Source organism: Lissotriton vulgaris, chromosome 6 (genome assembly GCF_964263255.1).
Source record: "Lissotriton vulgaris chromosome 6, aLisVul1.2, whole genome shotgun sequence".
Lineage (NCBI taxonomy): Eukaryota > Metazoa > Chordata > Amphibia > Caudata > Salamandridae > Lissotriton > Lissotriton vulgaris.
Window position 1 is genome coordinate 1,854,255,474 of NC_141694.1, and position 16,283 is coordinate 1,854,271,756.

Consider the following 16,283-nt stretch of genomic DNA (forward strand, 5'->3'; position numbering starts at 1 on the left):
GCTCCGACCTCTAGGAGTGCAGGATTACCTGGTTTCTATCCCATTACCAGGAGCCAGAATCATTCCGCCACACACGCCTAGTTGGGCTCAGCTTAATCCAGGTTCCCCTCATCCTAAGGCTTTAGGAATTTCACTCAACGTGCATGCTTCGATTAATCTGAAGAACCGGCTGTCTGTACAACTCCTTGTCCTGAAGAAGACCTGTTTTGAAAGTCCCCCATTAATGCTCCTGTCAAGGTCAAAATGTTTTATCTGTCCATACTTCAATAGGTCACCTAGCTTACAATTCAATGTAATTTAATTACTGAGCCTGAGACACTCTTTGTTACATTATGAAATTGGACCTTTTAAAAAATAAAATGCACTTGTAAATACATGTCTATTATTGTGTCACTTATATGTATAATACACTGACTTTGCCACCTTGTCACCTTATTCACCATGTCACTTTAAATCACTATCAAGTGGGAGGCGCGCGGCTACGGAGCCGAAGGAGATGGCCACTGCACGGAGTAGTTCCATGGCGGGGTAGGGTGACGGACGTCCTCCTGGCATCTATTCCTGCACTCTGGACCCCAAATGAAGCTCTTCTGCGCCGGAACATTTGTTGTACAATACGTGACCTTCCCAGACCACCGGGGTGAGCGAAGGACATGTTTTTTTACCTTTGTCTGCCGCCGCGGCTTAATGAGTAGTTGTGGTCGCCATTTTGAATTTCTGTTGCTCCCTTTGTTTGCCGTCTGACGACCTGGGACACCGTTTTCCTCATATTAAAATGCTCGCTTGGTATTTTTTCTGAGTTTTTTCTGCATTTTGCTGCATACTTCTCTCCTACTGACTATCAGTATGTGCATTTTAAGTTCCCGGTCGTAAATCTTTTGTTTTCTCTCTTCACCTCAAAAGTTTCCTAATGTGTCCTCAGACATAATTGTAGGTGTTTACGCTGCTTGGTCAGAACACTATTTTCTACAGTAACATTGAGGGGGATCTTAATATCGTTATTTTCCTTGGCAATGCCTAGCTCTACTCGCAGTGGTGCACAATCTAGCAGCTGTACGTATCTAGAGGACGATCACCCCTTTAGTGTCCTACAAGAGAATATGGAGGATGCAATCTCTGAACCTGTTGGCGTAAGGGGCTCGTATCTTAACACGCCTCGTTCTAACTCCAAGCCAGCTTCCAAAATACCCGCTGCATCGAATTCTACATCAGGTAAATGTGTGAAGACGAACCCTCCTTCTCCTCCTAACACCTCCTCTTCGATCTCTATGGAGCTACTTCCCGAAGAAATTCGTGCACTTAAGCCTTACATGGTTGAAACCAACTCTCGTCATATACTGTGCAGAAATTCGATGACTTAGAGCAAAGAATTGATTCTGTTCTAACTGTCACTGACCAGGTTCCGTCTATGCGCAGAGAGATAGATCATCTCAAACAGCAAGTAGAAAATGTGGAGAATCGTAACAGGTGTAATAACTTACGCATTTATCGTCTTGTTGAAGGTCTCAAATGTTCTAATCCCATATCCTTTTTTCAATCCTTTTTACCAACTCTTCTTGGCTTTCCTGACAACCCACCATTGAATATCCAACGAGCGCACCGCTTGGGGCGAATCCCTTCTTTTACATCTTCTTCAGTGAAGCCGAGAGGAGTTATTTTGTACATTTTGGAATGAACTGACCTGCTTATAAAGTACTCCATGCTGCCAAGCAGAAAGGAAAAATCTATTGGAATGGAACTAGTCTTTTTTTCGCCCAGAACTATGCTAAAAAAGTGACAGCGGATCTCCAGAAGAAGTTCCTAGATATGAGACCTGCCCTTCGCAACTTAAATGCTTGATATGGCTTGTTTCACCCTTGCCTTTTTAAGGTGACTTATAACAACAAAACAACAAATTATGAGGATCCTGCACTTCTTCGGCATTTTTTTTGCAACTGCTGAGATGAGTCCTTGGACATTACTAGACCATAAATACCTTGACTGTTTCAATATTGTTTGTTATTACCTGTATTCCTCTACCTTCCTAATGTATTTTGTTGTGTAGTTATGTCCTTGTGTGTTAACAATTTCTTTTTCTTCCCAACCAGGTGCGGTTTTGTGGTTCCCTTCTTTTTGCCTGGATGATGTTCCCCTTGCCGTTCCCATCCTGGACTCCTCCCTTCGAAGTGCTCGCTCCCTAATGTGGCTCCTCCAACCCCGCTCTTATTGTCTGTTTGTGGTATGTCTTGTTGTTACCTTTCTTTATTATCAAAGATTTGATTTGTTTTGTCTTTTCATTCTTTGTTTTGTTCTTCCTCTTTTCTCACCTTTCCTCTTCATATCTTTCTTCTTTTGCATACTTTACGATATCTCTCACATCACTGCTTTTCCTCTTTTTTCAGTCCTGAAACTGTTCTTTTATACTTACTCTTATATCTTTTTTCTCTCTCTTATAAGTGAATTTGATAATTTCACTGTTTGCATAGTAATTGTTCTTGGTAAAATTTAGTGGTTGTATTTAGAGTGATTACATGGAATGTTAAGGGAGTAAATAATCATATAAAAAGACAACAGATATTAACCCATTTAGCTAAATTAAAAACAGGCATTGCATTGATTCAAGAAACTCATTTATCTGAAACTGAAGCTTCTAAACTAAAAAGATGTTGGGTAGGCCCTGTTTTTACCTGCCCAGCTCTAGGTAATATAGAAAATTCAGATCTCTGTTACACATCAAGAATCAGATTTAGAAGGTCATTGGGTAATTGTTAAACTTCTAATTAATTAGATACCTTTAGTTCCTTTTTAATGTTTATGTACCAGTTAATGATGACAATGTTTTCTGGACCCATATCTCTGATGAACCTCTTTTATTTGATGATGATCATATTGTTTTTGGCTGAGATTGTAATCAAGTACTTGACCCCATATTAGACTGACATTCCTCAGTTAAATTTGTGAACACTAAGATGCATTTACAATTCACATACACCGTAAGTCTCTAGTTGACATTTGGAGGCTCTGAAATCTAGACCTCCAAGAGTATAGTTTCTATTCCCCTCCACATCAATCACAATCCCGAATTGACTACCTATTTTTCAGTAAAATCCCTAGCTCAACAGGTTCTCCATTCCGAAATAGGCTCTATCTTACTTTCAGACCATGCCCCAGTTTATGTTGATACCTTTTACCCCTCATGCTGGTAGATGGAGCCTTAATAATACATTACTCTCTGATCCTAATTTTTCGGGCCAATTCAGCTCTTTTGTTTCTGAGTTCTGTTCTTTTAACTCAACTCCAGACTCCTCCCCTGTAATGGTCTGGGACTCTTTCAAGACAGCAGCTAGAGGCTTTATAATGAATTTTGTTTCAGAAAAAAAGAAGTCTTTTGAAGCTCAAACTGCCCAATTACTTACAAAGATCAAACATCTTGAATATACTTATTATCATTCGAATACTGAATCGTCTTTAAAGATTCTTATTGATGCAACACTTACCTTCAACAAACTATCTACAGAAACTGCTTCTTCCTATCTTTTAAAAAGTAGTTCTCGTTATTATGGAGGCCAAAATAAAATGTGGAAATTATTAGCTATTTACTTGAAAATAAGACGAGACCAGACTAGAATAGAGTCTGTACAATATGCTGCTGGTACCTAATTATTTAAAGACAGCGATATTTTAAATGAATTGGTCTCCTTCTATACAAATGTATACACCCCTGAACAGCAACCAAACCTAAATGATCTTTCCTCTTTCAATCTATTGATTCCCCCTTTGCATCATACTGATTTTAGTTCTTTAGAAACTGATATCACTCTCTCAGAAATTACGCATGCAGTTTTAGTATTAAAAAGAGGTAAAGCTTCTGGTTCTGGCGGATTTACTATTGAATATTACGCACATTTTGCCAACGTACTTCCTCCGAATCTTTTACTTCTTTTTAACTCTTTTATCACAACTGGTTCTTCTTGTGGAACTTTTCAAGAAGCCATGATATGTTTTATTTCTACGGATAATAAAGATCCTTCTCTATGCACAAATTACCGCCCAAATTCCTTAGTTAACCTGGATTACAAGATATTTGCACAAATTCTGGCTCTCCGTATTGATCCTATTTTACCTAATCTTATTGGCCCCGAACAGTTGGGCTTTGTAAAAGGTCGATAATCATCCGATAATTCCAGAGTCTTTTTCAACATCCTTAGCAAAGCTTCTTCTCTTCACTACCCAATTGCTGCTATAGCTTTGGACGCAGAAAAAGCTTTTGATGGGATTGGATGGGATTTCATGTTCCAGGCTTTAAAATGGATAGGGTTTCTTCCAAAATTAATTTCTTTTATTTCCTTACTATACTCAGGCCCCAGAGCATCTATTTTTGTTAATGGTAAGACCTCTGACTATTTTCCTCTTTTCAGAGGAGTATGTCAAGGCTGTCCGCTATCATCTCTATTATTTATAGTAGCATTAGAGCCTTTTCTAACCAAGATCAGACAAGATACTCAGATTACTGGTTTTCAACTTGATACTTCCCATGTTAAAATGTCTAAGGATCTCTATAGAGAATTTTTTTGTGTCCCCTTTTGATTTTAAAGAATCTCTCGCCTTTACAAAAAATATATCCTCCTTTTGACCTCCTGTTATTTCCCATACACGCAAAATTCTCATCCCTCTTTTATCCTCTTCTACTCCTTCATCCTCCTCATTAGATTAACTACCCGTTTGGCACAACAACCTATTACGTATAAATAATTGCACCATTTAGTGGAAATCTTGGAGACTTAAAGGGTTGCTTTGGATTTTTACAACTTTTAGACAATGATGTTCCTTTATCTTTTTCCGACCTTCAAACAAAATTTTTATTACCTTCGTCTTTTAAATCACAGTATAATATTTTACTTCCTTCTCTTACCCAGTATCTTCTTTCTTTATCATCTGCCCGTAAACCACCCTTGAGATGTTCCACCCTTTTTCCCTTATTAAATTCTTCTCCTTCAGCTTCCTCTTTATATAAACACTTATTTCTCTTATCAGGCAGAGGCAAAACAAAGGCTGAATTGGCATGGGAAAAGGACGTATCAGAGTGCTGGTCGACCCTCTTTTGGGATAAATTATAGTTCAAAATTCATAAAACTTCTAGAACTGCTAATACCTCTCCAACACTCTGTTTACCAACGTATTTTATTTACCCCCGCTAAACTATCTTCCTTCTCTCCGAATTCTCCCTCTACATGCTGGGCTTGCCCGTGCACCCATGCTGACTTAAAATACATGCTTTTTGATTGTCCCACTATTTCTCACTTTTGGCAATTAGTTTGGTCTCAAATTAATAAAATCTTTAAAACTAATGTTCCCTTCTCCCTCTCTATCATTTTCTTAGGTTCTCTATCACCCAAATGGCCCCAATCACCATCTAACTTTAAATTAATAGATTTATATTAGCAGTAGGCTTACATGTATTAACTTCCACTGGTAACAAGCAGAAAAAGTCAACTTTAGAGCATGGTGGAACGGCGTATGTTTTCAACACAGACTTGCTACTAATTACATTACACCCATATCTTTATCTATTAAAATAAATCTTTTGTAGCTCTCTTTGACTACTTATGTAACCTGGGCTGCCTCATCTATTGTTGCTCCGGTTACCACTTCAGATGAAGTCCGCAAACCACCATAATGGATTGTGTTGTCTTTTATTTCTGCCAATGATTTTTCATCATTATCCCTTACGTTGTATTTCATATCACAGTATATTTATTCTTTAAATGTTTTTTTATGCCTACAATGTTTATTTCCATATGCCATTTTTCCTTTAGTGTTATAAAGTTAAGATATGATTCCTCCCCTCCCCCTTTCTTTTATTCTTTATTTCCTGCAGTATGGTTTCTGATAATAATTGTACTTTGGTTTTATCTCTCTCTTTATAATTTGTACAAGTAATTGAGATGTATTATACTTTTTGTACATGCTGTTTCTCTTCAACTATTTTTCGTTATTCAATAAACTCAAACTTTAAAAAAAATCACTTTCTAGTGTGTCGCTTCATTTATTGAATTATCAGTCAGCCTGTCCCCTTGGAAATGTTGCATTGTGAACCAAAAAACGTTGAAAATGTTAGTAAAATACTCCTTTCCTTTTTTGAAATCATGAATAACTTTGTTGATGTGTTTGTGTTCTAGCGCCTTTCTTAGATTCATTACTTTTCCTTACATAAATGCGTAAAACCGCAAAGAAATTGTTTGACCCGAAAGAACCAATTGTTGTTTGTATCAAGCACCAAAATAAACGTGGCCTCATTAGCGAATCAGATTGCTAGAAAACTCTACATGTGCAAATCGGAGCAGTTTTGAGCTTCCAGAGACATGCTGCATGGGAGACTGCGTGCTGCATGGGAGACTGCATGCTGCATGGGAGACTGCATGCTGCATGGGAGACTGCATGCTGCATGGGAGACTGCATGCTGCATGGGAGACTGAATGCTGCAAGGGAGACTGCATGCTGCATGGGAGACTGCATGCTGCATGGGAGACTGCATGCTGCATGGGAGACTGCATGCTGCATGGGATACTGCATGCTGCATGGGAGACTGCATGCTGCATGGGAGACTGCATGCTGCTTGCGAGACTGCATGCTGCATGGGAGACTGCATGCTGCATGGGAGACTGCATGCTGCATGGGAGACTGCATGCTGCATGGGATACTGCATGCTGCATGGGAGACTGCATGCTGCATGGGAGACTGCATGCTGCATGGGAGACTGCATGCTGCATGGGAGACTGCATGCTGCATGGGAGACTGCATGCTGCAAGGGAGACTGCGTGCTGCATGGGAGACTGCATGCTGCATGGGAGACTGCATGCTGCATGGGAGACTGCACACTGCATGGGAGACTGCACGCTGCATGGGAGACTGCACGCTGCATGGGAGACTGCACACTGCATGGGAGACTGCACGCTGCATGAGAGACTGCATGGTGCGTGGGAGACTGCATGCTGCGTGGGAGACTGCATGCTGCGTGGGAGACTGCATGCTGCGTGGGAGACTGCATGCTGCGTGGGAGACTGCATGCTGCATGGGAGACTGCATGCTGCATGTCAGACTGCACGCTGCATGTCAGACTGCACGCTGCATGGGAGACTGCACGCTGCATGGGAGACTGCACGCTGCATGGGAGACTGCACGCTGCATGGGAGACTGCACGCTGCATGGGAGACTGCATGTTGCATGGGAGACTGCATGCTGCATGGGAGACTGCACGCTGCATGGGAGACTGCACGCTGCATGGGAGACTGCATGCTGCATGGGAGACTGCATGCTGCATGGGAGACTGCATGCATTTGTTGTAATTTGCGCAAATCAACAGTAAAAAGATCTCTCCAGACCATAAAACTGGCTACAAACAGCTGAAAATAACCAACCCACTCACGTCTCAGAACAGTCCTACTACTGGTAGATTTCCCCACATTCCGTTATCGACACATGATTAAGTGTAAGCGTGTTTATGTACTTACAGAATTCATATTAGAGCTTTACAATCATGGCCACTATGTTTCAAACCACGTAACAGCGCGTAGGTCCCTTTAAATACTTGAGAGTTTGCTAACACACACATTTCCGGTAAGCGCGACACACGCCATCGGCTGGAGAAGAGACGGTGTACGCCATGGATACACACGGGAGAATAAGCGCGAGTTTATGAACTTTCCAGGTAAGAACAGATAGCACTGACTTTAGAGCTGCCTAGATGCTTTACTTTTGTATCGTGCGCGTAAGCGGCTTGCTTTTGAACATATTTTTAAGCACCAAATTATAACGGAATATACACCATAAGGTCATTCCAGATAGGCAGCCCATACGGAGCCCATAGCGATCAACGCATGAGAATGTTACTACCTATTTTACAAACGTGCACGTAAAACATGCATTTTTTAAGCACCCAGTGCATAAATGTCACTATGAGCATTAGGATGCAGCATAAACCGAGACGGCACTTATAGACACATGTATATATTTGGTTTAGGATTGGCCATGATACATATGAAATCGCGCCACTTTGTGTAACATAACCGTTAGCCATAGGGATTTGAATACGTTTTGAAACGTTTTCCATTAAAAACACATGATCGACTTTTGTAGGACATGGTCTGGTATTTAACCTTTAGATTCTAAGGGATGATAACATCATTTGAACTGCAGTATAGAGCACGGTATTACACTGAGAATTTATTACATTTCATTGAATTATATTTTAAAATACCCTTGATTTATGTTATTTAATATGTTATTGATTATTGATTGGTGATAGATATATTTTCACGTTGTAGATTTCCCTGATGAAGCCCGCTGGGCGAAATGCATTGGAATACTCACGGATTGTTAATTTCATTTCATGATTGAAAAATGAAGAGAACAAATTATATACGATAATGAAACATTACTGCAATGGTGATTCGCAAAGATATTGATAAAAACTCAAAGTATGAATAAAATACCTTGATGGAAAAACCAAAGGAAGAAAGTTTCTTTTGTAATTAAAACTGTTTTTGAACAAAACTTTATTGACAAACTTTATTGAGAAATTGAGCTGAAGATTTCAGCAGGTATTGACCAGTGCCCTGGGAGACACTCTCGCATGGTTTGCGCCAGTGCTATCTACAAAGTTTAATATTTACTCCCGAGCGGGGAGTAATCCCAAGGAGCACGGCACCCACTAGGATCCTTGGTTGAACTAGCAGTGCACAGTTAAAAATCTTCAATTGTTATGACATTCCTGCTCCTTAACTGTAGCACACAATAGTAAAAATGCAGTACGACGAAATAACAAAACTAACAGAAACAAAGGCGGATACATTCGCATATTCAAATGAAGAAACCACTAAAATCTATTCCCTCATTCGAGAGGAAACTTGTGAATACACCACTTTAAAATCAAAAGATCAACAAGTGAAACAACTTTTATATCTATCACGGAAAATCATTAATCAAAGGTTGCATGCCAGCACAATGCTCAGATACCATAAAGAGTCAAGAATCCCACGGGGATTGAGAATCTTATTGAGACCATATTTATGCAAAAATTCAAAGAAGTTCATTGATAAATGGTACGCTATTTTAAATAAGTGTTCATTAGATTTAATTTTACTTATAATCGAGGAGCTTTCCCAAATATTGGAGGAATTAGAGAAGGACATTCTCAATGTTAAAGAGGAGTTGAGTAAATCCATGACAGCCGAGGAACTCAATACTATATTGGAAGATATCAAGTCACAATTATCAAAACATACCGAGGAATTAAACGAAAGAAAACTTCGTAAATATCGTTGAGATACCATTGACTATAAATTAGGCGAAGTTTATAATTGGGCGGAAGTATATGCGAGAAAGCGACAAAATCGTCCTTATACTCAACAAACGGATACATCATCATCCGACACAGATGCCACATCGGAAAGTAACAGAAGAGGACCTATGCCAGCGAAACCCACCGCAAGCACTTCTAAGGCTGGACAGCCTTTTTTAGAAGTAGGCCCCAACGCAGGGGACGACCCAGGAGGTCAAGAAGGAAGACCAACACTGGAGAAAGAGCAAGAACCGCCTCAAACACGACAGATAACAACAAAGAAGGACAAGAAAAAGAACCGGACATAGACAACCTGGTTATTAATATTTCGAAAATCCATCTTACCACGACACAGATAAAAACATTACAAAAAGGGACTTCATTTGTGCCCACTGCACATACCAACCAATTGGAAGTAAATATCAGTTTCTTCAAATTAATGAGAAAGTTAAGACTCCGACACTTTTTTTCCAACATAGTAACAGAAAAACAGGAACAAAGGGAAGATCCTCTTAAAGGCCTCTCTATGACCAGCACTTATATGCCTCCCATCAGCCACAAGACTTTAGATCTATATGAACAATTGGTTAAACAAGATTTGGACAAGATCAATTACCGAAAACAATCTAAAACCAAGAATCTTACACAAAAAGAATATGCCACATTAAAAGCAATAGCAAATAACCCTACCATCGTGTGTCAAAGAGCTGATAAGGGCGGCGCTCTGGTAATTATGGACAAAGAGTACTATGATTCACAAGTTGCATTACATCTTCAAGATGACCATACATATATGGAATTGAATTCAAACCCCACAAGAGAAATCCAAACCGTCTTAGAAACTATCATTCAAGAAGGTATGTCAAGAGGATGCATAGATGAAAAAGTTAAGAAATATCTCACCACGAGTATCCAAAAATTCCGAAGTTTTATCTCACGCCAAAAATACACAAAGACCCGGTCAGGCCCCCTTGCCGACCCATAGTTTCCACATGCGGGAGCGTTCATGAACCTGTGGGAAAACTTATTGACAGATACCTGCAGCCATTTGTAACCACAATGGACTCCTTTGTGAAAGACGCCACTGACTTTTTTTTAAAACTTGAGGCAATTAACTTAACACCAGAAGAAGAGATCATCTTATGTACCATCGATGTCCAAGCCCTGTATACTTCCATACCACATTTGATGGGAATAGAAGCAGTGGAGGAAGCGTTGCTCCATATGGAATATGAAGAATCAATTAAAGTCTTTTTACTGGAGTTGTTGAATTTTGTTTTGATGCATAGTTATTTTGAATGGGATAAACATTGGTATCTTCAAATGTCGGGAACATCCATGGGAAATCCGGCTGCTCCATCATACGCGAATATCTTTATGCACCAATACGAACAGAGACACATACACAAAACGACCAGTGGAAACAAGGACTGCGTATGTATCTAAGATATATCGACGATATATTCATACTATGGAAAGGTGAGAAAGAAAATCTAATCAAGAACATCAGACAATTAAACACAATAGATCCTCGCATCCAATTTACATCTGAGATCCATCATAGTCAGATCAATTATCTGGATGTAACCATCATCAAAAATAACAACCGTTTGGAAACCACATTACATACCAAAAAAACGGACCGTAATAACCTATTCATATACCAGAGCTTCCACCCCAGCCCTCTCAAACAACATTTACCTTACTCCCAGTTACTGCGAGTTAAAAGAATTGTCTCAAACCCACAGGAATCAATGAAGCAAACACAAAAAATGTTACAACGCTTCAAAAAGCGAGGATACCCTGAGAGCTCATTAAAATCTGCTTTGGAGAAGACTCAAATTAAGTCAAGAGACATGTTGTTGAACTCAAACCCAGCCAAAAAGGAGGTGAAAATTACCTGTGTTAGTAAATTTTCTACAGTAAGTCACTTAGTCAAGAAAGCAATTAAAAAGCATTGGCCAATGCTGCAAACCGAACCAGATTTTCAGAACATCTTCATGGATGAACCTGTATTTGCATACACTCGTGCAAAACATTTGGGGGAAATAATCAAACATCCCACTACTACAGAAGACAGAAAGACCTATAAAGGTACAATTCCATGCAGGAACTGCAGGAACTGCCACAACATAATAGAAGGCAACACCATCATGCATCCTATGAAAGGAATAAAATCAAATTGAAGGTCACTGGGACCTGCGACACCAAAAACATTATTTACCTAATCAAATGCCCCTGTGGCAAAGTGTACGTTGGCCAGACGGAGCGAAAACTAAAAACAAGACTTACAGAACACAAAAGTAACATTAGAACGAAGGTAATGAAATCTGCTGTGGCTACACATTTCGTGGAACAGGGACATCAAATAAATCAAATAAAAGCCTGTATCCTTGAAATTGTCGATAAAAAAGAGGACAGAGACAATAAAAAAGCCTTACTCATGCGTGAAAACCACTGGATATTTTATCTACAGAGTTTGACCCCACACTGAGTCAATGAAAGGGTTGAATATAGTTGTTATTTGTAATTGAAGGACTTGTGCTGAACCATGCCACCACCACAAAATTCACTATGTTTGTAATTTAACTTTCTATATGATTTGTGTTTCGTTATCGACACATGATTAAGTGTAAGCGTGTTTATGTACTTACAGAATTCATATTAGAGCTTTACAATCATGGCCACTATGTTTCAAACCACGTAACAGCGCGTAGGTCCCTTTAAATACTTGAGAGTTTGCTAACACACACATTTCCGGTAAGCCCGACACACGCCATCGGCTGGAGAAGAGACGGTGTACGCCATGGATACACACGGGAGAATAAGCGCGAGTTTATGAACTTTCCAGGTAAGAACAGATAGCACCGACTTTAGAGCTGCCTAGATGCTTTACTTTTGTATCGTGCGCGTAAGCGGCTTGCTTTTGAACATATTTTTAAGCACCAAATTATAACGGAATATACACCATAAGGTCATTCCAGATAGGCAGCACATACGGAGCCCATAGCGATCAACGCATGAGAATGTTACTACCTATTTTACAAACGTGCACGTAAAACATGCATTTTTTAAGCACCCAGTGCATAAATGTCACTATGAGCATTAGGATGCAGCATAAACCGAGACGGCACTTATAGACACATGTATATATTTGGTTTAGGATTGGCCATGATACATATGAAATCGCGCCACTTTGTGTAACATAACCGTTAGCCATAGGGATTTGAATACGTTTAAAAACGTTTTCCATTAAAAACACATGATCGACTTTTGTAGGACTAGTCTGGTATTTAACCTTTAGATTCTAAGGGATGATAACATCATTTGAACTGCAGTATAGAGCACAATATTACACTGAGAATTTATTAAATTTCATTGAATTATATTTTAAAATACCCTTGATTTATGTTATTTAATATGTTATTGATTATTGATTGGTGATAGATATATTTTCACGTTGTAGATTTCCCTGATGAAGCCCGCTGGGCGAAATGCATTGGAATACTCATGGATTGTTAATTTCATTTCATGATTGAAAAATGAAGAGAACAAATTATATACGATAATGAAACATTACTGCAATGGTGATTCGCAAAGATATTGATAAAAACTCAAAGTATGAATAAAATACGTTGATGGAAAAACCAAAGGAAGAAAGTTTCTTTTGTAATTAAAACTGTTTTTGAACAAAACTTTATTGACAAACTTTATTGAGAAATTGAGCTGAAGATTTCAGCAGTTATTGACCAGTGCCCTGGGAGACACTCTCTCATGTCTTGCGCCAGTGCTATCTACAAAGATTTCCCCACATGCCAGACCTCCCCTGCTCAGCCCCTATCAACCAGCAACAGGCTTTCTGGGCTGACTGATTGTGACTGTTTATTCACCGCACTAATGCTACTTTGAACACACAGAATATGTGTCATTTAATTTGTTGTGTCAAACTAAAAACAGAATGGAAACCTGACCTTCATGTTGATTCATGGCCAGTGTGTCTGCGCTGCTGTCTTCTAAAGAAGTGCTGCAGATTGAAGAGAAATCCTATTCCTGTTTTGGCTTGGGGGTGTGGCACATAGGGCTCAGGAAAAGCCTGCGTCCTCCGCCGTCCTGTGCAAAATCATTACAATGTTGCTGCTTTACCTGTCCCAAAATCTCTGACTCAGGCTCTAGCAGGGCCTTTCCCTGCAGGCAACTTCTCTCTCCTAAATCCTCACCAGAAGCCAAAGGCATCATTGTAAAGCTTCCTTTATTAGGGCGGCTGCCCCTGGGAGGACCCCGCCAGTCCCATAAGCATTGCAGAGCAAGCTTTCAATGCATTCTCTGACATGCTGGCAGTTGCATTTAGGGGGGACAGGCCATATATGGGGTGGCCTGGCCACTTCAGGACCCTCCCTCGTCCCCCCCACCCCGATGGCTACGGTCCTGCCCGAAATGGATGAAAGACAGCGACCCGCCCAGAGCCGCGCATGCGCTTGAGAGCGCTCACCTGCTGAGAGATGGCGTAGCCAATGATGATGTCTCCCTCCGGCACATCCCACGACACAGTGGCAGAGTTGGCCTTGAGCTGGGTGACGGTCACGTTGACTGGAGATGGGGGTCTGTCTGTGGTGCACGGAAGAGCAAAGGAAGGAAGGAAGGGGGGAGTGATGGAGGTGGTACCAGAGGAGAAGAGAGTGTGAAACATGAAGAAAGAGCAGAGAAAGAAGCGAACAGTCAGAAACAAGGAAGGAGGAAGAGGCAGGAAAATGAAGGAAAGAAAGATGGAGGTGGGCATGAGATCAAAGCATGTGGGGGAAGCATAAAAGAGCAACAACAAATAAAATGAAACAAAGATAGTACAAGGAATGTGGATAAATGACAGAGGAGGGAAAAGGAGAAAAGTGGAGCAAAGGAAAGAAGAAATGAAAAGAGTTATTAGCCAGTGTGTCCATTCTATTAGTCAGAAAACAAAACAGTAATAATAACACATTACTATCGTATTAGGATAGAAATTCAGGGAGTTGAAGCAAACTCATGCTGGGTAAATCACAACACATGTTCTCACTGCCGCCTTCGCTATCACGTGACAAGCATCATCCCTGTGTGTGTAATAGGCAGGCTCAGCTCCAGGAATTTTTATTTGGGTGATCCTTATTGTTTTTTTAACACTCTGGGATAAGCTTGGTTACCTCAATCCTTCTGTTGTTAATCCCAAATCCTTTCTTCTGCCAAAGTGGTTATGTTGTGCTTCCTAAATGCTTGAAAAATCTTAACTAGCCCTGACGTGATGCATATTATTCTAAATTTACATGGAGCTGTTGTCTTTTAATATGGTCTTAAACATACGTCTCTTGCTTTGGTTGAGGTCTCTCGGGCCTCTGTTCTTGCCTATGAGCTAAATGATACTACTGTTGAAAACATTAGTAATTTTGCCTATTAGGGTAAACGTCAACATCTATTAATGTTTTGTAAGGGAAAATCTAGAACTGCTAAGTTGGTATTTGGAAATTGCAAAAAACACAGTTGATGGACAGAATGCAGAACAATGTCTTACATTCACCCCAGTAGAAAGATCTGGGCCTAAATCCATCGTTTTTTTGCACTCCACACCACCCTAGGTCAGACTCTGGCTATATGCAAATCAGCCTTGACCCTGTGCCTCATGGGAACAGTCCAGCCCGAACTACCAAGCCATAAGTGTGGCAGGGTATGCTCAGACGTGAGTCCCTTGCTCACTTTGCCACTGGATTCAAGCAAGCCGGGCTGAAGACGGCTGGAATGCCAGAAACCGGTCCTCGGAAGCTTGTTTCCGGTCCAGGGAAGGCATGGCTTGACAGTTCGGGCTGGACTGTTCCCATGAGCCACAGGGTCAGACTGATTTGCATATAGCCATGTCTGAACTGGGGTGGCAAAGTGGGCTAAAGAACGGTGATGGATTAAACCCAGATCTTTTGACTGGGTGTGAGTGTTTGATTGATTCAGATGCACCGTCCATCACCACCCCCTTTTGTACCGCAAGTAGGTATTTGGAAGCTTATGTTGGTCCGAGAAATGCGTTTTCCTTATGTTTTATTCTATTTATGTAATAATTTGTGTGTACTGTACTGTGGACCTCATTGGAGTTCCAAATCTTTAATACATATTGAATTGAATTGTGGGCCAAGGGTGCATTCGGGTGGGTCACTGCGTGCCCGATTTGTCTCTTATATAACTAGCCAGGTCTGCTTCAGGGATCTCCTTTATCTCCTTAGTCCTACAAAGCCCAGTAAAACACACTCTTTTCCAAATCTCTTTATAAATCTTATCACTCGCAAAAAGTGTTTTTTTTCATGTAATATCCCTTTGATGGTTAGAGAAGGTTTCTGAGGTGGGAGAATCAGGCAAGTGACACTTCTCGGGCTCCCTTTGTGCGAGCTTTCAGGGAGAATCCCTCTTCATACCTACCGCCACCTGAGGGCTCTGCAGCGCAGCGCACTCACTTCCAGGCCTGATTATTAACTTTTCTACCACCCCTCTCCAGTGCACCTTATCTCACAGCCGACCTTGGGCCCCAGCCCCATTTCAGCCACCATCTGGCTCCACTTACATTATTCCCGTAAAAAACATTAGAAAATCACCTTCAAACTTAAAACATTGAATATAGCAGTAAATATTATTAGCACACACTACCACCCTCCAACAGTGCTCTTCATCTCTCCGTAGCATCTCCCCTCAGACTCCCTCACTACCACCCATATCGCTCTGTATATCCCTCCCCAATGACCTCCTCCTCAGATTACCTCACTGCCACTCTCCACCATCTCTCCATAGCCCCTCCCCCTGATAACCTCCTTCTCGTATTCCCTCACTACCACCCTCCACCGGTGCCCCTCATCTCTCCATAGCCCCTCCCCCTCATGACCACCTTCTCGGATTCCCTCACTACCACCCTCCACCAGTACCCCTCATCTCTCCATAGCCCCTCCCCCTCATGACCTCCTTC

General features: G+C 40.8%; 1 protein-coding gene across 1 annotated transcript in view; it reads right to left on the reverse strand.

Moving 5' to 3' along the window:
- FNDC4 (fibronectin type III domain containing 4) overlaps window positions 1–16,283 on the reverse strand; it is a 550,876-nt gene that overhangs the window by 48,792 nt on the left and 485,801 nt on the right. Inside the window, exon 3 of the mRNA XM_086928174.1 lies at window positions 13,809–13,924. Coding sequence (XP_086784300.1) covers window positions 13,809–13,924 — 116 coding nt within the window. The remainder of the gene's footprint in view (window positions 1–13,808; window positions 13,925–16,283) is intronic.